Source organism: Juglans regia, chromosome 9, assembly GCF_001411555.2.
Source record: "Juglans regia cultivar Chandler chromosome 9, Walnut 2.0, whole genome shotgun sequence".
NCBI classification, from domain to species: domain Eukaryota; kingdom Viridiplantae; phylum Streptophyta; class Magnoliopsida; order Fagales; family Juglandaceae; genus Juglans; species Juglans regia.
Window position 1 is genome coordinate 19,985,977 of NC_049909.1, and position 22,776 is coordinate 20,008,752.

The following is a 22,776-nucleotide window of genomic DNA, read 5'->3' on the forward strand; positions in this document are numbered from 1 at the left end:
TTGCAGTTTGCATTCATTGTACGTGTTCCATCTTAATGACCTCGTTGTCATGTTTACCTTGAAAGTTATCGCTTATTGCATTTGAGTTATGGCTTGAATCCGTTGAAAACATTATTTCAGAAACTTGGCTTAGCTGTGGCTCAATCATAGCTTGAGTGAACTTTGGCTCGACATTTTGTTCGATAGTCTGCTCGATCGAGTGAATTCTAGACAGATTGTTCGTTCAACATCCACTCGAGTGAACTCCAGATAAATTGTTCGCTCGACAGTCAGCTCAAACGAATACTAAACATATTGTTCTCTCTACACACCGTTTCAACGAATGTTTGTAATTAAGATTTTCCACACTTTATAATATAAATACATGTTTTTTTTCATTGTATTGTGACTTTGAGCAACCAAAATACAGAGAGAGAAAGAGATATCATTTTGTGAGATTCCTAAGAGTTCATTAGGTATATTGAGGCTTTGGGATTGAAGACTTTATAATTGATCTCTTGTACTCCATCTTTGTTAATAATAAATTTATTCAGACCGACTCTGCCAATGGATGTAAGCTCACATTGAGTCAAACCACTTAAATCTTGATATTGTGTGTGTGATTGTTGTTATTTCTTTTATTTTGCTTATGCTATTTCACTTTAATTTAGCTGCTGTTAATCCCAACAGTCCACCCATTAGTACTGCATGGACACTACAAAAACTAAGCAATTGTGGCAGGCAGGCAGGCATGCATGCATGCACACTCAGCACCAAGGATGCATTAATTGTTTTCTAAGACCAATCTTCTTATAGCAATAGATCTTCAAAGTTAATAAAAAGTTCAATCAATTTGAGCAAAAAGAAAAGATCTTCCTAACACTGGACAAGTAAAAGAAACAAGCAGGACCAAACACTGACACGGAATGTGAGATAGGAGCAAGCACATTTAGTGGTCTGAGAACCACAAATCTGAAACAGCTGTCCCCTTTTCTCTCCTTTTATTTTTCCCTACCATTAAATATCAAGCCCTTTTTGCTGCAGAATAAGTCAGCATTCTCCAATCAGGTTCTGGATATCCCACTAGAATAATAATGCGAAGTGTAGTGTAGTGTTTGTGGGCTGTATATATATCATGACAGCATACATACATACACACACACATATATATATATATATATATATATATATATATCATGTATGTATGTATGCATGCGTGTGTGGAAAATGAATGAATAGACATCAAGGGGGTCCTCCTCGCTTGCAGTCTATCCACTCAATGAATCTGATTATGTAAAAATGCCAAACATATTTTGACAAGCATAAAAGCTATACAGTAAGGACACTGATGGACTCCTTGTGTCCCTTTGACAATATCTATTATCTATCCTTTCATGAACTGTAGGCTGAATGATATCTGCGACGACGACGACGACGACGACGACGACGACGACGACGACGACGACGACGACGACGACGACGACGACGAATGAGTTTAAAGAAAAATGTGAACGACTCTTATCAGATCGTACGGATCTCCAAGTCTTTATTCAAAGGTTACGCTATTATGCCCGATGCATATGATCGAAAAATATGGTTGTTAGTGCATTCAAAGAGGCAAATACACTTAGTTCAAAAAAAAAAAAAAAAGAGGCAAACACACTATTGATCACGTGCATCAGGCATATTAGCATTTTCTTTATTCAAATTTATGGTCAATCAATAGAAAAGTGATAGCCATATTATTATAAAGTACTAGCCTACTAGGACATGTAATATTTTTAAAGAAGTACACAAATTAAAATAACTCTACATATATATAATTTTTTATTTATTTTTCTTTCGTTTAAAATATTTAAGTTTAGAAAAGAAATTAAAAAAGATATTAAATCTGTAGTGGCACGTTCTTCCTAGACCAAAAAAAAAAAACTTAGTGGAAAACTCAAACTGCATTTTTCTACGCAACAACAGATCGTACAGTAATATATATATATATATATATATATATTATTTGTGTAGAGAGTCTAAAGTCGAGGCTCTAGAGTCTCAAACCTAGATTAAGATTAAAGTGTGGATGATTTTGTTATTGGCCGAGTAGGTACGCACTTATTAGAGTCCTGCCAACGCAATTAAGTAGTCATTAGGCACATGAAAATCTTCGCCAGTAGTAGCTCAAATTGGTGTTAAAATACATTATCTAACAACCTTTTTCTTTGTTTATTCATATGACCAATCAATTATTCATGTTGACGAACTGAATGCTTTATGCATGCAGGTAGTGAAAAATACAGTTAAAAAATAAGCGTTGGTTCCAACAAAAGATACTTGTTCAATAATCTTCTTTCTTTCTTTTTTTGAAGTTTTTTGGGTTTATGCTAATTAATGTACCAAGTTGACAAAAACAATTGTCGACTTAACATTCAACGGAAGCCACCCGAATTGAAAATAACATTGGCACGACTACATGAAAAGGAGGACCAGGGAAAACGATCGAAATCAACAATCTACCACTAATTTTCTCGATTAAACTGAATTATTCAAAGATGAAAACAAAAAGATGAGGAATTTAGTGGCAATTTTGCTCATTATTCAACCTTACTCTCAATCAACTTGCCTGGATTGCTTTGAAAATCTCTCATCTCATTATTACAATTTTCTTAAATTTCCACACAAAATAAAATAAACAATTCAATCTTTTCAAATCTCAAAATAAAAATAATATTAAAAAATATATTCTAATAATATTTTATTCAATTTTTTAATTTTAATTTCAATTCATCGCATCTCATCTCTAAAAATAAACGAGGCTAGATCTTTCTGTGATCTTTCTCTCTCCCCCTAGACCAAGTCTCTTTGGCTTTGTTAATACAGAAGTGGTCTACAGCAAAGAGTTAGCCCAATTTGAATTGAGAGATGAGATGAATTAAAATAATTTATGAATAGTAATGATATTTGTAAGTTAAAATTTATGAATAATAATAAGATCATCTCTTAATTCAAACCGGCTATTAATAGATAATCTTTGTGCACTCAAAAGGGGCTTCATCGTTAAGAAAAGATAAAGCCCATTCAAAGATTGACCCGAAAATACAGCAGTCCACAAACGCTAACGAAATCCCATGCGGCTCAGTCGAAATGTAAAACATCTCCTGGTTTTTCTGCACAGACTGGGACAGCTTATTCAGCCTAGAACTCAAAACATGTTGAGCAATGAGGGAGAACTTTCATACTCACTGCAGTATCACAAATGAAGTCTGTAATAGTCTCAATTCCCAAGTTAATACAGGTCGCATATAATTTACAAAGTAAAGGAAAAGATTAAGCACTTGATGCAACCACTGAGCGGAGCAGCTCAAACTTCATGGCAGTCGGAGGAGCTTGTTCACAGCTGTGTCTAAAGCATCTACGTTTCTCCTCAGGAATTTTCTTCGCGAGAATTAATTAAGGCCGTATCAATAAGAGAATTAATTGGTTATTTATATAGCAGGGGAAAAGGGTCCTAAATGTGGTTAATTCATAACATTTGGTGTTTAACTAAAGGGGCTGCAACCACCATTTGATTCCTCTACTTTTCGAAGAAGGTAAAAATGAGGTGCGTTGTTGGGTCCTTCAATAAGCAACTTCAAAGAGAATATGATAGATGCATGAGCTATGTATGCAACACATATATAAACTAAGGTAACAAATGGAAAGGATACAGCTGTATAGCTAGACTGTCCATGCCCTTCATCTCCTCATTTAATCTGTGAAAATATCCACATAAGGTTAGAAAGGGAAATACATTAGCCACAAAAAGATTATACAAAAGTAAACCACAAACTAATGTGACTTGATGTAATACATCAGATTGTAAAGTTACTTTTATTGTGAAGTAAATCTAACAGATTCCATGAACTCACATCAGTTTGTGGATTTACTTTTTATATAATCTCTTTGTGTCTGTAGCAATTCTCGGTTGGAAATCCCATCTTTATACGCTTGTTGCAACATTAACCAAGACATTTTTTTTAGTAGTTTTAGACTTTTAGTTCCATTCCTAACTTTCTTGTGTCATTGCAACATGAGTGATGTTAGCTACAAGTCTTAGGTGAGCAAGCCTCACGCAAGCCTTTTGTAAAAAAATAGACCCCACCAGAAAAAAGTGACTTTTTTTTTGCATTTTGTCATGGTAGGATTCACATTTTACAAAGGGCCTTCGTGACAGTATACTTGAGACTTATAAAAATCATTACTCTTGTAACATTAACCAATACACCATTTTATCACAAGAAGAAATAACTCAAGAGACACTTTCACATCAGATTCAAGGATGGGCATGCATGATTTTCTTCACACGTAAAAATGGGCACAAACCTCAAGAGAGAACCTAATTTCATATGCAGTGACCCTTGTCAAATGGTTTTATTTAAGCTGTAATATTTTTTAAATCAAAGTATGGAGAAGGTGGCATTTAAAAAAAATACCTGAGACATGAATTTATGTACCGATTCCCCTTTGTTGCTGCATCAAGAACTGCATAGCAGAAGGCGTTGTTGAGTGTATATGTTTCCTTTATTTGTTTCATATTTACCCATCAAAAAGAAAAAAAGAACTGCATAGCAAAAGAATAGAAAGATCCAGCATTCGAACAAAGTAGTCACCACAACCGGCAATTATGATTTTTAACATCCCAACATTGATAATTACAGTCTTAGGCTCTCTAGCTAACCTAGATAGCAGCATTATATAAAATATCTATACGTTACATAATCTTTTACCAGATTCTTGAAGGCAGCCCGCAGCATCAGTGAAGCAATGCATGTGATTGACCGAACTACCAGTAACCTACAATATTCGCATTGTTCCATCAGATAAATTGTTCTCTGAAATACGACAATTTTGAACAGCCAATAAGCATGAACTAAGAAAGATTGGAAATAAATTAGGCTCTATTTGGTTGGTGAGAAACCTCAATTAAAGAAAGATGCCTTCATATATGAAATATTTTCTCAAATTTTCGTCAGCGGCAGTGGTGAGTCGGCACTACCATTGGTCAAGTTTTTGTCAGATAGGAGGAGCTCTCTAGCATTACTCTTATTCTTTCGTTTTCCTTGATTTTATCGGAAGCAAAATAGAAATTGTGATAAGAGGACTTTTAAACGAAAGCTAATCTAGAATTTAGTAGCCAAAACACTGAAACAGAAAATATAAATTTCCCATATTTTCTAGCCAGCCAAACAGAAAATAAAAGACAAAAAACATAAATAATAAAATCAATCAATCAAAATAAAACAGCCAAGTTTTACCTCGGAGATGGCTAAACGAAGTGAAGAGAAGAGAGAAGTAAAGCTCTCGGCGATGGCCACAGAGTCTCTCTCCACGACCTCGAGGGCTCTGAGGATATCGGTCTGACCAAGAGCGGTATTTGATTCCTCGGAAGGTTCGGGCGGGGTTTGAGGACGCGTGGAGGGAGGATCGATTGTCGGTTCCGAGATTAGGATTTCTGGATTGGCCTCGTAACCCTCTCCCTGAGCTTCTCGCTCTTCATTTTCTTCCATTTCCGGCGGTTATGATCGGGTGCGCGACTTCGCTGCAACTGGTTCAAGAACCAGAAGATCTCGCCTCTCTCTTTCTCTCTCTCTCTCTCTTTGGGCTTTGAGAAAGAATTCGACCCACTTCCATTTTGGGCCTAAGTCAATCACATTCTGGGCTAATGTTTTATTTTTATTTTTTTTACAACGGTAACGAATTCCCTAAAAAGTGAAGTATTTACACACGTGTAAACAAAAAATGGGGCTGCTAGAGCTGCCGAGCGCGAGCAATTTCATAAGAGTAATGTTATCATCAATCACTATTTATTCTCACACCTTAATATTTATTCTCACCCTTCATACTTATAATTTTTTTTTTCATAAGATGTGAAATAGTAAATAGTAACTTATAAAAAGAATTTTCATTCCAAAATGAATTCCACCGACTGTAGATTTTTTTTTTCTTTTTTTTTTTTTAGTATTTTTAATGTATCATGCTATGAAGAGGACCAGCTTCGATAAGGACATGCATGTTAGAAGCAACATGCATGCCACGCCTGCACATTTACAAGGAACATGGTCTCTGGCATTGTTGAACGGCTGAGGAAGTGTAATTTATGCCCACTATCAATATGCCGCTACGCAAAGCCTGGAGAAATTTGATTGATATTTTTGGGTAAACATACTCATTTCTACTTCTAATTTGAATGAATGTCCTACTTGCATGCAGCTTCAACATTCATAATCGAAATATCTCTATTTTAGCAGATTTATTGGCGGAATAATGCATGTGAGGAACCTTCCAAAATTGGGAATATCAATATATGTTGAAAATGCATTTATTTGATAGTTGCATATAAAAAGCAAACCTATAATCTCTAGGTTTTGCCTTGCTCTTAGTCATCTGGAACATAATTAAGTAACAAATATCTGAACAATGAACATACGATCGTTTCTTTCTAAAAGAATACAAGTGGCCTAGAACGGCAGTACTATAACGTGATAAATGTTTCAAATGAGTACAATGGCAGCAAGCCGATTGCCACATATCAGACCTTACATCCACCAATTGACAAGAACAGGAGTTGAAGGCTCTATTCCGCATTACCTTGTAATTCTATAAGCCTACAAAAAAACAGACACCGTTGCTTGAGTTTCCCAGCAGAAATAAAACGAGGACAAATTAATTGATGACAATGAAATGTAATAAACCAAAATATTTTGTGATTTAAAGCCAAATGTTATGAGAAAATGATAATCACAATCAAAATAAAAACAGCAAATAAAATTTTAAAAAATTTTAGTTAAATGAGCATATACCTTAACCCTTTTCAATAGATCCTTGGCATGATTGTCTTTCTTAAAGTGTTCTCTTACGGGCTGCAAATGGACAGAACAAAGCAGTTAGAGACAGCTGACATAACAAAGATGATGAGTTATGACTCTCCGGAGCATACTTTACATAAGCAACCAGCTGCATCAGTTCCTCATCCCCTCAACAAAACTGAGGCAAGTCAACTAATGGATGTACAGTTTTTTTTTTTTTTTTAATGACTGGGAACCACCCCACGGCAGAGCCCTTAAGACTGACCCATGGAACCTAAACCACCAGGGAGACCAGCACAACAATCCACCGCCATGGCCTCCCACTTAAATCGCAGTTTGATGCCAGAGTAATCGAACCTGTGACATGGGGCACATGCACACAAGTTCGCCCTAACCATTTGGGCTACACATGGGTGGGTGACTCTTCACTTCTTTAAATACATAGAAGGTACTCAATGAACAGAGCTCATCCAATCAAAGGTTCCCCGCAAATTAAGCATAATACAAGATAGTAATGGCTTGCAGGAGTCCGATAATATTTATCTCACATCAGTCAAACAGTTGCATTAATTAGCTAACCTAAAGAGCATTAAGAAAATATAAATGAGAACATACCTCAAGTATCTTATTCAATGCCTTTGACAGAGCCGGTTTAAGGTCACCTGGGTGTAACTCTCCACTTTCATAGTCAGCAATCAATTCCTCAAAGTTTTTGTAGGTCCTGGATAAGAACAAGGCAGCGTAAGAGAACAATTGGAATCAATGTTTCAGATAGAAATTGGCTTGGCAAAACAGCTCAGGACAACTGCACTCTTTTAAGGAACAAGCATTTTTGTGGGAGTTAATTTTGGTTCAAATGCACGGTCCTAGCCTTAATTAAATGAAATAAATACTGCCATCCTGAAACCATAAAACTTACTTACAACCACCATCATCTGCATTGCGCTGTACAACAAACTCCTTAAACCAAGGTAAAACCAGATACTTAACATACTCCAAGCAAGGATTGCCTCCCACAATCTTTGGAGGACAGTAAGCTTTCTTTATCTTCAAATTCACTTCAGCCTACGACAGTCATGAAATTAAGTTTCAGGTTAAAACCTACTTTCATATCTCAAAATGTGCATGTTCTACATGCAACCAATCGAGGCAATGCAACCCTTCCCCAAACTAAATGACAATTTAATACCCCCTTTGCCAGCACCCTACCTCATCATCTTCCATATAAATGGAGGATGATGGATCACTTTTTGACATCTTGTCCTGCCCTTGCTGTAAACCAGGTAACATGTCTGTAAATCACCATTAAGCAAAAGTAATAAACACCTCACAAGGATTCACGTAGAACATTATAGGATACAAAAACATAGAAATCATCAGTATAGGGATTAGAAGGATACGGTGTGACAAAATAATAGGCTTGTTCTTCCTCTTGATGTCATCACAATACTCTCTTGCAAGTACGTTCACTTTCCGCTGATCCATTCCCAGTTGGCAAATGTCGGCCTATTTTGGGGAAAAAGCACTTTATATAGTTAACAATAATGCGTTTTAACAGAGATACAGCAATTGCTTCCTCCATAGTCCATAAACATATTTGATATTAGTGAAAATAAAGTTAAATTGGTAGCCAGAACAGCACTTTCATCCTTATCCTCATCATTTTCACTGCATAACCATTGGCATCAACAAACTTATAAATATATCTCAGCATGCTAGAAGTGAATCTGCTGGATATTGCCTCCACTTAGCAGCAACAAACATTTGCAAAATCTCATGCAATTTTCAAGCAAACAACGAAGTGCAAGACACAGTCTCCACACGCACTGACCAGGGCAACAAAAGGGAATATTTTAATACTAAAGGAAAAAGGCAAGCACCTTCAAGAAAAATATATCAGCACACTGCATGCATGGGTAGAGAATTTGGGCTGCAGTCAACTCATCTTGCTCACTTCGACCCATAATTTGACTGCACCTGTAATGACAAACAGCAAACTATAAGTAAAAAAGGACCATATAACCAGCTTATTGAAAAATTCATACAATTATTTACCTGATTATCCTCGGGAGCTTATTCCTTCGAGCTATATCCATAACAAGAGGCCAGTACTCATGTGCCCTTGAATTAATTTCCTTTGATGACCACAAAAATTCAACTTTTCCTCCTTCCAAATCCATTCCAACAGCTTTCCAAATCTCAATCAAGTAGAGCCCAACAGTCTCGATTTTCTTCAAATCACCCCCCATCTTATTGTTTAGCTGGGCAAACCAATCTGCAATCCATATTTTCACTCTGCACCCTGCAGATGTCAGCTTGTTCACGTTTATAGCCTTCATAACTCCCTGTGGACCAAGTTAGCAAATATACCCATTTTCAGATCTCAGAGCATAAGTCATAGAGAAACCAAAACCTGCCCCCCACACACGAGATTCCAACAGCTCTTTCCAAAACAGGGAAATTCAATATTTACGAATAGTCAAACAATAATTTCAGAATTACGTAAAAAGGAATAAAAATAAATCGGGTTTGTGTACAAGAGACGCCCTGTCCCGTCTAGGTTTCGTTCTTTTAATGAAAGAGTCAAAAAAATTCAAAGCTATGGCTATGCCCTGCCCTTCATGCTCTTTCAATGGTATAATCTTTCTGCGAGAACAATATACATCCAACAGTACACAATTCATGCTTCTTCATACGTAATTAGGTATACCACAAACTTTAGTAGAAATGCATCTACTTACGAAAAAAACGACAAATTGATTAGAAGTCTTCGAAAGGATAGTATGATAATTCGAAAGATTTTTACATACGATAAGCAGTACTACCTGAGCGATGTGCATTCGGCCGGAGGGCTCGAACCCGTCGTAACAGATCGGTTCGGGCTTCTTATCCAGTAGATTTCGCAGCTCATCTTCGAGAATACACTCCTCTCCAACACTCCTCACGATCTGGTACTTCTCCTCCAAACTCATCCTACATCAGATCCATTATAAAAAAAATGAAAAATGAAAGAAATAAGACAAAACTAGATGCTCTTGCGTATCTGTACAAATAGAGAATCTCAATTAAGCAAATATGAGTGAATTTCGCGGAGAGATTAGTACTCGTTGGTTGGGTTCAAGGAGCTCGAGGATGGCACCTCGGCTTGGAAGTCAGAAATCGTGATGGATTGAATGGCGGCCTCCGGTGGGGTCTGATTTTGATCTGGTGCTTCGGTCGCCATTGGAGCTGCACAAGCAAGCGAGGCTTCGGGGGGGTGGTTTTGGCCCTTTGGGACCCTGTTGTCAGATTTTAGGGTTTTCGTTTCTTTTCGGCGTGTATAGGGGATGCGTAAAAGGCGCGCCGAGTGTCACGTGAGCCCTAGTCGCCGCGTGGTTTGAAGATTAACGTTGTGTACAATGTTGCTAGTCAAGATCCGATGAAAATTGTTGGTCCAAAACTTTCAGTGCGCTCCAAGCTACCTCGTATACTTGAGCAGCACTTTGAACAGTTTGTCATTACCTAATCTATGTTAAACGGTAGATGCTTAAAATTATTTTAAATGATAATTCTTTTAAGTGTTACGGATAATTCTTTTAAGTGTACAAATCAGGAGCTCGTTTGGATTTAATAAGAAATTCATCTCATCTCATTATTATAATTTTTTTAAGTTTCCACACAAAATATAATAAACAATTCAATTTTTTCAAATCTCAATATAATAATAATATTAAAAAATAATATTATAACAATATTTTATTTAAATTAAAAGATTTAGGACCTTTAAAGTATTTTTTAGGTTTAGAGATTGTCAAATCTTCTAAAATAATTCATCTTTGTCAAATAAAATATTATTTAGAAATTATAGAAGATTGTGGCTTAAGTAGTTGCAAACTAGCAACTTATCCAATGGAGCATAATCTGATTCTGAGTGTAGGCAGTGCTGATGAGTCGGCAGATCCCTCCCAATACAAAAGATTAATTAGTAGATTGATATACTTAACCATTACAAGGTCATATATTGCTTTTTCTATTTAAAAATTGAGTCAATTTATGCACAAGTCAGGACAGCCACACATGGCAGTAGTTCACAGAGTGGTTCAGTATATCAAAACCACAATTGGCTTAGGCTTGTATTTCTCCTCTTCCTCAACTAATTTTCAGCTAAAGATTTTATACAAATTCTGATTGGGTAGCATGCCCTAATACCAAACAATCTATCATTGGGTATATTGTCTTCTTGAGTGACAATCTAGTTAGCTGGAAATCGAAAAAACAACATATCATCTCTAGATCTTATGCTGAGTTAGAATATAGAACAATGACAGCAGTTGTTTGTGAGTTAACTTGGTTGAAAATTTTGTTACCAGACTTTGGTATTGTTCATTATCAAGTTGTTCTAATATACTGTGATAATCAAACTACAATCCACATTTCCTCAAATCCAGTATATCATGAGAGAACAATACATATTGAATTAGATTGTCACATTGCGAAGAAGAAGTTTCAACCTAGAGATATTAAACTGTATTATGTGAAGTCCAGCCACCAGATAACAAATGTCCTTACCAAGTCACTTGGGTTACATCAGTTCAATCATCTTACTGGCAAGATGGCACTAGTAACCATATATAGTCCATCTTGAGAGGAGTATTACTCAGAATATATAGACTTTCTGTCTTTATTTTATTTCCCACGTGTACACATAGAAAGTTAGTTACCTTTCTATTTAAGTATTAGTCAATATAGTTGCTTATTAGAGTTACTTTCAGCTTTGTATATAAAGTAGTTCCGTCACTTTCTGTAATTACACAATTAAGTAATACAAGTGAATTACTTTTCTTTAATTAGAATAGTTTAAAAAAAAATTTATAAGTTGACGTAATTTAACATAATACGTTAGATTATAAAATTATTTTTATTTTAAAATAGATATAATATATTATATAAAATCAATTTATTTTTTATGAAATTTGTACCACTTTTTAAAAATATTAAGATGAAGATGCAAACTGAGACAATAGAAACAACATTATACAGTTACCCATTTTGACTATAGTCTCGGTTTGCATGTCAACGGATTGTCACACACGACAGAGATGACGGCATTGCTTGTTCCATTAACTCGGGAGAATCAAGCAGAAACAACGTTAATCATTGTTCGAGAATCTACTCAACACTGGCTTAAAAAAAAAAAAAAAAAAACCAAAGATACCGTCTATCACCGGTTAGATTCTATTTTATCCATTCATGCATAATTGCAATTTGCATTGCATGGTGCAGCATTCTTCCCCCATGCATGCTTGATCGTTTGGTTTATTTTGTACCAGTTATGTTGTTTTCTCACGTTAATTAATATAAAAAATTTGATATTTTAATTTTAAAAATCAAATGCCGATATTTAGAATTTATAAAAAAATTGAAAATTAAATATTTTATAAATTAATTTTTATAATATTATTTAAATATGAAATATGTGTTATTCACGCGCTTTGTAAGTAGAAATACCTTTTAGATTGTTATAGTTGTAATAAATAATGTATTTATACCAAATTATAAATAAAAATAATGTTAGAATCTATAACTCAAAACATATTTTTTTTTATATAATTCGGTTGCATTCAATACTCACATCAACTCATATCATCTCATTATTATATTTTTTTTAAATTTTAATACAAAATATAATAAACAATTTAACTTTTTCAAATTTCAAAATAATTTTATCAAATTTGTACACAAAATATAATAAATAATTTAACTTATATTATACTATTCACAAACTATTTCAACTTATCTATGAATCCAAATCACTACTAAATCTTAAATTTATTTAATTTTTCCAGAAAACAATGACTTAAAACTTATCAATTCTAAAAATAATTTATCGACCAAAACAGAAAAGTGGTAAGGCGGGAAGGGAACTCCAAAATTATTTGGGGGGAAACGCAATTAAACTAAAATCGCAGCCCCTCATTATTTTTTAAAAAAGATTCAGGATAAAACGAAAAATAGAAAAAGGACCTCTCCCTCTCTCTCACACAGACTGTCATCGCTCCGGTCTCTGAAATCTCGGGCGGCCTGAATTTCTCCCCCAACGAACAGAATTACGCTTTCAGTTCTCCACCGGATCGGCCCCGAACGCCCGCGCCCTTTCGCTGTTGTATGTATTGTACACTGGTACGTTTCCAATCTCAGAGCCAGTCCATTGGCCTGTTTTCCGAAGATCTCTACCCCATATCGGCATCCTACATGAATCCTCAGGTTCGTTTTCTTAGCCACATTCTCTCCATGAGCCTCCATTCCTGAAAAAAGTTGGGTTTCGTTCAGATCTGATCTGGAAGGAAAGACAATGCAACAGAAAGAAAGCGCTTCCTTTGTTTTTCTTTTATTCTGTATTAAATTATGCTCATCGAAGTAGCTTTACTTCGCGCATTTATTTATTTATTCTGTTTGTTTTGTTTAGCATACGCATGAGAAATTTAACTCAACTAAGCAAAAGAATTGTAGGATTAAAAGTGGATGGAGCTTTTTATGGTCGAAAGTGTTGAAGAAGAAAAGAATTTTGGTTCCCCATGAGCTCCAGCTCCTTTCCTTTTTTCTTTTTGTGTTGATAATTGTAATAAGATAAAATTTATAGGATAAAAATCACCCATTTAATTTAGTATCACAGTACTGTTAGAATCAAACTGCTACTGTCTATAGTATGAAACTTGGTTGTGAAGTTTTTACATCAGCTGAGGTGAAATACTCGCTATGAAGGCTCGGAAAACTAATTGCTTGTTTGGGAAGATTTTCCTTTTTTCTCTTTTTCAGTTGAGACTCGTACTGTGGTTTTCTACATGCTGTCTTTGTGATGTCTGGGGGCTCATGTATGTATGTATGCATGATACAAATAAATGGAATAATCTGCGGATCCAATCATTTGCTAATTTGTAGTCTTTAAAAACGTATTGTATGCTATGCTTCCTCCAGTGAGGCATATACGCCTGCATTCTTGGTTTGGTGTTTCCACTGAGTAGATTCCATATTCTTATCGTAGACCTATTGCTCTAATTTGCGTGCGGAAAACTGTTTAATTGTAGCATTGTGTCCAGGGTTGATCTTAGAAACAAGGCATTTGGGAAGGTCTCGTCATGAGCACCTGGTTAGAGCCACTCAAAGGTGAAAATAGCGGATTATGTTCAAATGGGACTCGTGGTGAAGATGTTGAACAGCTCAGGAGCGAGAGTTTTGGGGGTATGGCTGAAGGTTACCCGAGTTATTCTCTCTCTCCCCATATTCATTTCCACATAACTTGTTCACACTTGATATTCCCGTTTCCTTTTGTTTTACATTTTGACTTGTATTTTTCAGGTGACCAGCAAACTTCTCTGGTGGAGTGGTTAAATGGTGTGCTTCCTCATTTAAATTTGCCTTTGGAGGCTTCGGAGGAGGAATTGAGAGCACACTTGATTGATGGCACTGTTTTATGCAGCATCTTGAACAAGCTCAGGCCTGGTTTGATAGAAATGGTAGGATTACCTTTTGTCTTATCCATCTATAACCTTTTTGGATATTTTCTTTTTTTGTTACGAGTTTTAATTGTTTTGTCTCCTCTCTCTTTTTTTCCCAAATTTTATTGCTCAATTGAACAGTTTTTTGTCTACTTTAGGGAGGCAGTTCTGAGACCGTCCCAAATGTCAGAAAGTTTTTGGCAGCTATCAATGAAATAGGATTTCCTGGCTTTGAACTAGCAGATCTAGATCAGGTACCTTCTTTTAATATTGCAAACATGGTAGCCTGATTTCTTTGCACCTGTCAATCATATAACTTGGTCTTGGGCATGTTACATTGAGCCCGGACCTTAGGTCGCCTCATACCTATTTCAATGCTTGTGAATTGACCCAACCTTGAGAGAAGTAATTGGGAATATTCTAGGTCAGTATCCATCAACCTCAAAGAAAAATGAACGTGCCCTGCTCTGTGAAAGCAAGGCTCAGTTCAGTTCCGGGTTTTGCTGAATTGTCCCAACTCAAACAAACTTGCACCTGCAGTAGGTTTGCAGAAATTCAAATCATGGATGCTTCCCGATCTCTTATAATTTCTGAACTTTCTTTTGTTTGTTTTAGTTAATTGTCTGAGATTATTTTGCAGGGATCTATGGTGCCAGTTTTGCAGTGCCTTAATACTCTTAGAGTGCATTTGAACTCTAATGTTGGCACAGAAAACTTCCAAAATCAATTAAGAAAAAGATGGGATCTGTTAGAGGTAGGCTTTTCAAAGGAAATTGATCACTCTGAAGGGCCCGTTTCGTCATCTGTACAACATCCAGCTGAAAATGGGGGAGAGTGGCATAGAGGTTCAGTTGATGCCGAATTTCAATGTGCTTTGCATGATCCTTCAGGTATGCTCATCAATATCTCAATTGAAAGGGAACAAAATATTTATGTGCGCATGACACCCTGCTCATGGCATATTTGTGTGTAAATTCAAACAAAAGATGCATTTAGATCATGCATGCAATATGTGATGCATCACCAGCGGCTGTTTGGAGGAAATATGTTTGGCATGGTGGCCTGCATTACTTAATGAGTGACTTTATGTCTGAGATTCAGTCACTGAGCTTTACAAAACTATGGATTGACAGGCATAGGGAGAGAGGGGTGGGGGTGGGGACTAAGGTTGGTTCACTTGGTCTCATTCTGTGTGTGGTGCCATTGACCCTACAGTTCATTATCTTGGGCATCTTAGGTAACCACTGAAGAGAGACAGAGGTGTGGCCGGGGGCCTCAATGTGAAACATCTTGTTCTGATTGCCAAATTTATCTTGCTTTTCTTTGATTTTTTAATTTTTAATTTTGCTCATTTTGTCTTGCATTTATATTATTTGTTTTCTCGTGTAGAGCCATCAGATGCTTTAATACATCACCTTGGATATAAGTTTAATGAGATGTTGCAATCAAACCAAGGATGTTTTCCTGATTCTTCTGATGCCAAAATTGTAGATTTAATCAAGTCAAACAATTTGGATGTAAGCTCATTTTTTTAAACCTATATGGTCTGTTGTGGTTTTCTATTAAGTTTGATGATGTTCTCATGTTTTACTGCAATTCTTTTCACAGAAGGCTTCTACTCGATTACTTTTCAACACTGTGAATAAGATTTTGGATGATAGCTTGCTAAGAAAGAATGGGGACGTACCTAATGTATGACAGTAAGAGGATGCACGGTTACCATACAACTATAGCATGCCTTGAACTAATATATTCTCTCTCTTTATTTTTCCATTGGGATCACTCACTGGTTCCCCCCAAAATTTCCAGCCTGTGGCATGGTTGTTGAGAAAAGTCATGCAAGTGATAGAAGAGCGAAGTTCAACCGTAGCAGGAAACTTAAAAACTGTAAACTGCTTTAGATTTTTTCCCCAAAAATCAGAGTATATTTTATACTGCTCATGAGTAATAATTTTATGCATTGTTCCATGCTTGCAGCAAAATAAGCTTTTTAAGGTTCGTGAGGAGAAGTATCAATCAAGAATAAGAGTGCTCGAAACGCTTGCAACAGGGACTAGTGAAGAAATTGAGGTACACTTGGTTTCATATGCATGCATTTTGTTTTTGTTTCACCCAATTGATTTTAACCCTTCTTGTTCCTCTAGGTTGTTGTGAAACAACTTCAAGAGCTAAAGGTGCACTACTGTTCTTAGCCCTCTCCTTGTATTCAACTCTATGGAAACCTGTTTCTTTTGTTGAGCTTTGATTATAATAATCCTAACGAATAAATGCTAGATATTATATCCATTTTAAGTACTCCTTAAGTTCTTTCCCCTAATGAACGTTATTTAGAACCACCATCACTTATCATGGTTGACTCTACAAATTGATGTCACATATCCAATGTTGTACTGTTACAAATGAAAAATCCCTATCTATTAATTTCACTTTTCTTAATTTGTTATTATACAAAATCTCAATCTATTATATTCTATAATTTGTAAAAATGTGCAACGTCAATTCTCTTATTTACACAGCTGTATCCCATATGTTTATTCATGATGCATGTGTAAATTGATTATTTGATGAATTCTTGGTACCTTATTTTTGAAAATGAAGAATGATTTTCAGTTATGTAAAAAAGTTATCACATTGTAAAGCTGATAAAAACAAAAAACTGGAAAATGGGGATAACGATAACTATTATTTTCCCCATTTGCAAAAGAACAACCATTGCTGCAACAGGGTTATTAGTTATTTTGCTAGTGAGTTATTATTACTTCTAACGTATTCTCATGTGGATCTTGCAGATTGAGAAGACCAAAATAGAAGATAAAAAGAAACTTGAAGAGCAAGACATGCTAAAATTACAGGAAGAGAAGGGTCGTAGTGATATGGAAATTTTGACACTAAAACAAGAACTAGAAATGACCAAAAGGACACATGAGGATCATTGCTTGCTATTAGAATCAAACTCTAAGGAAGCTAAAGTTGAGTTGGAGAAAAAGTTGGAGGAACTTGAGTGCCTTTTAACAAGTTCAAGAAAGAAGGTAGAAAAACTTGAGGCATTTTCTGAATCTAAATCACTGAGATGGAAGAAGAAAGAGCGAATCTACGTGAGCTTTATAGATTATCAATTTGGAGCCTTGCAGGTTTGTCTTAATTTTCATTTTTCCTATTCTTATATCTTGTGAAAATTGATCTATAACATGGTTTTATCCATAGGAATTGAAGGGAGCTTTAGAGTCCATAAAATATGAAGTCTTGAAGACAAAAATAAGTTATCCAGAGGAATTCTATTACCTGGGTAGGTTTGATCATTCATAGTTTATGTTGTACTAAATATTGTGGCATTTATCTTTGTTAGGGAATTTTCTCACAAGTATTTTTTCTTGAACAGGATTGAAGATTAAAGGACTAACAGAAGCTGCCGAAAATTACCATGTAGTTCTAGCTGAAAATCGTAGGTTGTATAACGAAGTTCAGGACTTGAAAGGTGCAGCATTTGGTCTTCTTGGTTGTTGCTGGAGTTTATTGGTTCTTAGATAGTGTGTTTTTTTCTTATTTATTTTTCCGAGCTCATAGCTAATGCCTTTCATTTTACTTTTTCACTCTTTTGTAGGAAATATTAGAGTGTATTGTCGCATAAGACCATTTCTTCCAGGACAAAGTAAGAAGCAGACCATTATGGAATATATTGGTGAAAATGGTGAATTAGTTATTGTGAATTCCTTTAAACAAGGGAAAGATAGCCGTAGGCTGTTCAGGTTTAACAAGGTTTTTGGTCCAACATCTACTCAAGGTATTAATGTGTAAATGAATGATGTTTACTTTTTTGGTCACACCTTTTCTTCTAACTGATGTATTTCATTATTAGTGAAAACATTCTGGCATTTTGATTTTTATTCATTTTAAATCATGTGCTGACAGAGGAGGTATTTATGGACACTCAACCATTAATCCGGTCTGTCCTTGATGGATACAATGTATGCATATTTGCTTATGGTCAAACTGGCTCAGGAAAGACCTATACGATGGTATGAAAATATTTCACATTGTATCAGTTTTACATGTCTAAAGTTTTGCCTTACGCCTTTTATTGTATTTCATCCAGAGTGGGCCTAATATAATGTCAGAAGAGGACTGGGGAGTTAACTATAGAGCTTTAAATGATCTTTTTCAAATTTCTCAAAGCCGGAAAAGCTCCATTGCATATGAAGTTGCTGTTCAAATGGTTGAGATATATAACGAACAAGTCCGTGATCTACTCTCAATCAATGGCCCTCAAAGAAGATATCCTTTATTATTTTTTTGTTGGCTTTAATTCAATTGCACTGTTGATTGTAGGATGCACTCCATCTGATCATTTAATTCTGAGTAGCATTCTTGGCTGCTCCTCTCACCTTATTATGTTATGTAAAAGCCTGTTGTTTTCTTTGACTTGCACACACTAGGGATTTGGAACACCACACAACCAAATGGGTTGGCTGTCCCTGAGGCAAGCATACACCCTGTTCAATCAACTGCTGATGTCCTGGAGTTAATGAATATTGGTTTAATGAATCGGGCAGTTGGTGCCACGGCCCTGAATGAAAGAAGTAGCAGATCCCATAGGTATTATTCTCAGTCCTCAGTTCATTTGCCAACCACTTTTCAGTTTAGTTATTTTCATTTGGCATGGATTTATTCAATCATATGGTGCAGCATTCTCACTGTTCATGTTCGAGGCACGGACTTGGAGACTGATGTTGTTTTGCGTGGCAATCTACATTTGGTAGATCTTGCTGGTAGTGAAAGAGTGGGTCGGTCTGAAGCAACTGGGGATAGGCTTAGGGAGGCACAACATATAAACAAATCACTATCAGCTCTTGGAGATGTAATTTTTGCTTTAGCACAGAAGAGTCCACATGTACCATACAGAAATAGCAAACTAACTCAAGTACTTCAGACTTCTTTAGGTACTTTTTTTTTTTTTTGGTCTTCAACTATGGTCATAAGTTATGAATGTGACATGTTTTATCTTTTAGCTCATTTGTCTTCTCCAAATTGTAGGCGGTCAAGCAAAAACCCTTATGTTCGTACAGCTTAATCCGGATATAGATTCCTACTCCGAGACTATAAGTACCTTGAAGTTTGCGGAGAGAGTTTCTGGTGTAGAGTTAGGTGCTGCTCAGAGCAACAAAGAGGGAAGAGATGTTAGAGAACTTACTGAACAGGTCCAATATTTTATTCTTCTTAACATGCTTACTCATTTATCCTGCTCTCAACAATACCGAGCAGATGTTTCAGAGTGCTGTATCTTTTTCCTCTTAAATGCTTTCTTTTGGCGAGGTCCTGTAAGCTTCTCACTCTAAACTAGCTAGGTCTTTCCCAAGATTATTGACAATGTTGGTGTATCACAAAAACAGAAAGATTAAATCCTACAATAATCAATGACCCTTTGAAAGCAATGAGCTGTCAACTAGGAATGATTGAGGATGAATTTGCAATAGCTTGTGGGTTGTAACTGCTCGTGATTTTATTAAGTTGTCAATGTTAGGCACGATAGTGGTCATATTTGCGCCACTCTTTCCTGAATCTGAATTTCATCCACAAAACCGTCTGCATCAAAAAACCCTTTACAGATTTTTGCATGTGAGCTTGATAGGATCTGATTCGGGATTTCTTGACTTATTAAGCTCTAAATACGGCTATATTGGTTTAAGGTGGAAGATCCTTGCTCCTTGGAGCCTATCCATAAAGCCCACTTTACTCAACAGCAATTGAGTTTATTTGGAAGGCCATTAAGACCATTTCCGGCCTACCATGTTTTCAGCTCTGGGGAGTAAAAGCATGAGAAATTGTTGGAGGGCACAAGTTGGGCCTTAATTGATTACCTTTCTTTAAAGTTTTACAAACATCTTTGATTCCCTTTTCTTTTGATTTTTCTTTTCCATCTGATTCCTTTTTCACCTTGAAGGTCGCATCCCTCAAGGACATGGTTGCAAAGAAAGATGAAGAGATTGAGCACCTGCAGCTTCTCAAGGCTAATGCCAATGGTACAAAGCATGGTATGACCTCATTTAGGTATAGGTCTTCCTCTCCAAGGAGACCTTCCATTGGGACTTCTCGACAAAGCCAACGACTGACAGGAGCAAAAGACTCAGGGATTTTGGAGAGAGCAGCTTCAGATATGGACAACTGTTCAGAGAGCAGCGATAAGCACTCTGAAGCTGGTTCTCAGCCGTCAATGGATGAATTTCGTAGATGCCAGAAGGAATTGTCTCCTCAATCGAAGCTATCTGGAGGGGATGTAGGTCAGGATTTTAACGAAGACATTGATCTCCTGGGCTTTGGGGTTGCAGATTCTGAGGAAAGATTAAGTGATATATCTGATGGTGGGCTTTCAATGGGAACAGAAACTGAAGGCTCAATATGCAGTGTTGTGGAGTACACCCTATTCCCTGAAGTAGCAAAACCACCCAAAAACACAGCTTCCGAGTGCACACCAGCTCGGAACAAAGTGAAGTAAGTCTTTCTTATTTCCATGTGCTTCTTCTAATATGTCACTTCTACATATAATATTCATCTCTTGAATATTACCGATGCTCATTCTGTGATGTCAACAAGGCAGCAAATGCTTTTTAAATCTTATTGCCCCACAACTTCGGTTGTGCAATCTGGGTTATGGAAGCTTCCATGACCCTTGCAATATTGCACGTTTTCTATAGTTGAGTGACCTACTGCCAATTATATCATATCTCTAGTTCCAATGATAAAACTTCCTAGCTTTCTTTTTTGTTCCAGCAGCATCTCTGCTGCATTCGGTATTTTGATAAAAGCTCACAGTTGTAAACGCAGTGACATTTTCTTTGAGGCCTAAAAAGGGGGGTTGGGGGTTTTATGCCTGTGAGCTCTTTCACTCAACATTGCTAGTTATCAAATCACATTTACATAAGTTAGGGTCCGTTTGTTTTCAGAGATGAGATGAGATGAGTTGAGATTAAAGTTAAAAAGTTGAATAAAATATTGTTAAAATATATTTTTTAATATTATTGTTGTTTTGGGATTTGAAAAAGTTGAATTGTTTATTTTATTTTGTGTGGGGATTTGGGAAAATTGTAATGATGAGATGAGATGTTTTTGGAAAACAAACAAGGCCTAATGTGATGCCTAATTTCTGTATATCTGCTTGAGCACAGGCCACCTCTGCTTGAACGCAGGCCGAGTTTACCATCTAAACTTCCAAAGCCTCCCCAAAAGCTGGTGCAGACCAACTCGTCCCGGCTTTCGCTGACCAGAAAGTCCTCAAAGATCTCATCACCAAGTAAGTAAATTTACATATTTCTTTCATATGACTAGATCAATAGTCATTTAGGTGGTTTATTGCGTTCACTAGTCAGTTCTTAGCACCTCACCTATCTTTCCTTCTCTCCCTAATCTTTGTCTACCAAAATTTCCAATGTCCTTGTTATGCTTGTCAGGTGCTAGGAAAACTTCTGCTAGCAGCTCCTCTGCACTCAAGCCCCGCAAAGGGAGGCAATGAATTTGAAGGCAAATTGGTTGGCAGGAGGAGAATTCCTATGCCCTGACTAGCTTGTATCTATGGTAGGAACCCACTGTAGTTTGTACTCTTTAACTGAATTGTTTTACATAGTGATAGTGCATTGTAAGAGATAACTGCAAAACTTCACTTTGTAATATGGGTAGTTTAGGATCATAGTGTAACTTCCATTTATTGTTTTTCTCCATTTTGGTCCTTGTTAGTCATATTTTTATTTTCAGTCTACCTCGATGCTCCATTTTTAAGATTATCCATGTCCAGTTGACAGGAAATAAGGACTTAAATGACTTTTAACACCGTTCGTTAAAAGAAGATTTTTTATTTTTTATTTTTAAACCCAACACCTTGCTACTGGCCGTTACTAGAAGTAGTGCCGGTCGACTTAGGTCTCGTTTGGATTCAGAAAGTGTTTTATCTTATCTTATCATTATAATTTTTTTAAATTATTGTACAAAATATAATAAATAATTTAATTTTTTTAAATCTCAATTTAACTTTTTCAAATCTCAAAACATTCTAACAATATTTTTTTTTTAACTTTCATCTAAAATAATCTTATATTATCTCTAAATTTAAACTAGCCCTTAAAAATATTTAACATCTGAAAAAGAGTTGAATTGCCCTTTTTTGTAAGAGAAAGTAAATTTGACTTATTATATCAAGTTATATCAGTTTGTAATTTATTTTTGTGTAATTTTTGTCATTAAATATTTCTTATAAATAAATAAATAAGAGGCAAAGAGTTTGGGCATCTTTTTCCCCAATTTTGTAGTACTAAATTATACCTCCGTATAACTTTCGAAGTGGGATTGTTGGTCATTCCCAAATGGGTGCAGAATTGGAATTAAAACCCTTCTTTTAACTCAAATTTTTTCAAAGAAAAAATATAAATGATTTTAATGCTAATTATTTTTTAAGACAAACTCCATGCACCGTTCCAACTGCTACCTTAAAATAATCACAA

General features: G+C 35.9%; 3 protein-coding genes across 5 annotated transcripts; 1 reads left to right on the forward strand and 2 right to left on the reverse strand.

The window, feature by feature from the left end:
• Positions 1-2,974: 2,974 nt before the first annotated feature.
• LOC108997287 lies at positions 2,975-5,615 on the reverse strand. The gene is made up of 5 exons (XM_018973487.2): positions 5,265-5,615; positions 4,737-4,803; positions 4,443-4,491; positions 3,678-3,722; positions 2,975-3,405 (listed from the first exon to the last, which is right to left on the reverse strand). Exons 1-5 carry the CDS (start codon positions 5,514-5,516, stop codon positions 3,339-3,341), a joined length of 480 nt encoding a protein of 159 aa, XP_018829032.1. The 5' UTR covers positions 5,517-5,615; the 3' UTR covers positions 2,975-3,338.
• A 682-nt stretch (positions 5,616-6,297) lies between these two features.
• Positions 6,298-10,148, reverse strand: LOC108997445 (tyrosine--tRNA ligase 1, cytoplasmic). Its single transcript, XM_018973740.2, has 10 exons — positions 9,920-10,148; positions 9,641-9,788; positions 8,871-9,160; positions 8,696-8,792; positions 8,216-8,321; positions 8,025-8,107; positions 7,735-7,880; positions 7,431-7,536; positions 6,810-6,869; positions 6,298-6,614 (listed from the first exon to the last, which is right to left on the reverse strand). The coding sequence occupies exons 1-10, from the start codon at positions 10,036-10,038 to the stop codon at positions 6,594-6,596; spliced, it is 1,176 nt and encodes a 391-aa protein (XP_018829285.2). The 5' UTR covers positions 10,039-10,148; the 3' UTR covers positions 6,298-6,593.
• Positions 10,149-12,819: 2,671 nt separating this feature from the next.
• Positions 12,820-21,999, forward strand: LOC108997468 (kinesin-like protein KIN-14J). Of its 3 annotated transcripts, none has more exons than XM_018973774.2 (22): positions 12,820-13,058; positions 13,892-14,054; positions 14,151-14,308; positions 14,449-14,544; positions 14,931-15,180; positions 15,680-15,807; positions 15,899-15,982; positions 16,100-16,177; positions 16,268-16,360; positions 16,435-16,464; positions 17,080-17,421; positions 17,495-17,576; positions 17,670-17,765; positions 17,892-18,071; positions 18,200-18,306; positions 18,384-18,562; positions 18,719-18,883; positions 18,974-19,227; positions 19,322-19,485; positions 20,229-20,776; positions 21,451-21,575; positions 21,733-21,999. In XM_018973774.2, exons 2-22 carry the CDS (start codon positions 13,931-13,933, stop codon positions 21,792-21,794), a joined length of 3,345 nt encoding a protein of 1,114 aa, XP_018829319.2. In that variant the 5' UTR covers positions 12,820-13,058; positions 13,892-13,930; the 3' UTR covers positions 21,795-21,999. The 3 variants fall into 3 exon arrangements, with proteins under 3 accessions (XP_018829319.2, XP_018829321.2, XP_018829322.2); XM_018973776.2 differs by having other exon boundaries at positions 13,892-14,045; XM_018973777.2 differs by having other exon boundaries at positions 13,892-14,033.
• The last annotated feature ends 777 nt before the right edge of the window (positions 22,000-22,776 follow it).

Coding starts and splice junctions, on each gene's coding strand:
- LOC108997287 (XM_018973487.2), bottom strand. CDS start 5,516: ATGGAAGAAAATGAAGAGCGAGAAGCTCAGGGAGAGGGTTACGAGGCC. Junction 4,492..4,736: donor GGGCTGCCTTCAAGAATCTG/GTAAAAGATTAT, acceptor TCTGCTATGCAG/TTCTTGATGCAGCAACAAAG. Junction 3,723..4,442: donor TACATAAATTCATGTCTCAG/GTATTTTTTTTA, acceptor ATATTTTCACAG/ATTAAATGAGGAGATGAAGG.
- LOC108997445 (XM_018973740.2), bottom strand. CDS start 10,038: ATGGCGACCGAAGCACCAGATCAAAATCAGACCCCACCGGAGGCCGCC. Junction 7,537..7,734: donor GCAGATGATGGTGGTTGTAA/GTAAGTTTTATG, acceptor GTTCTTATCCAG/GACCTACAAAAACTTTGAGG. Junction 6,870..7,430: donor CATTGAATAAGATACTTGAG/GTATGTTCTCAT, acceptor GTCCATTTGCAG/CCCGTAAGAGAACACTTTAA.
- LOC108997468 (XM_018973774.2), top strand. CDS start 13,931: ATGAGCACCTGGTTAGAGCCACTCAAAGGTGAAAATAGCGGATTATGT. Junction 17,577..17,669: donor AGAGGAATTCTATTACCTGG/GTAGGTTTGATC, acceptor TTTCTTGAACAG/GATTGAAGATTAAAGGACTA. Junction 18,307..18,383: donor CAGGAAAGACCTATACGATG/GTATGAAAATAT, acceptor TATTTCATCCAG/AGTGGGCCTAATATAATGTC.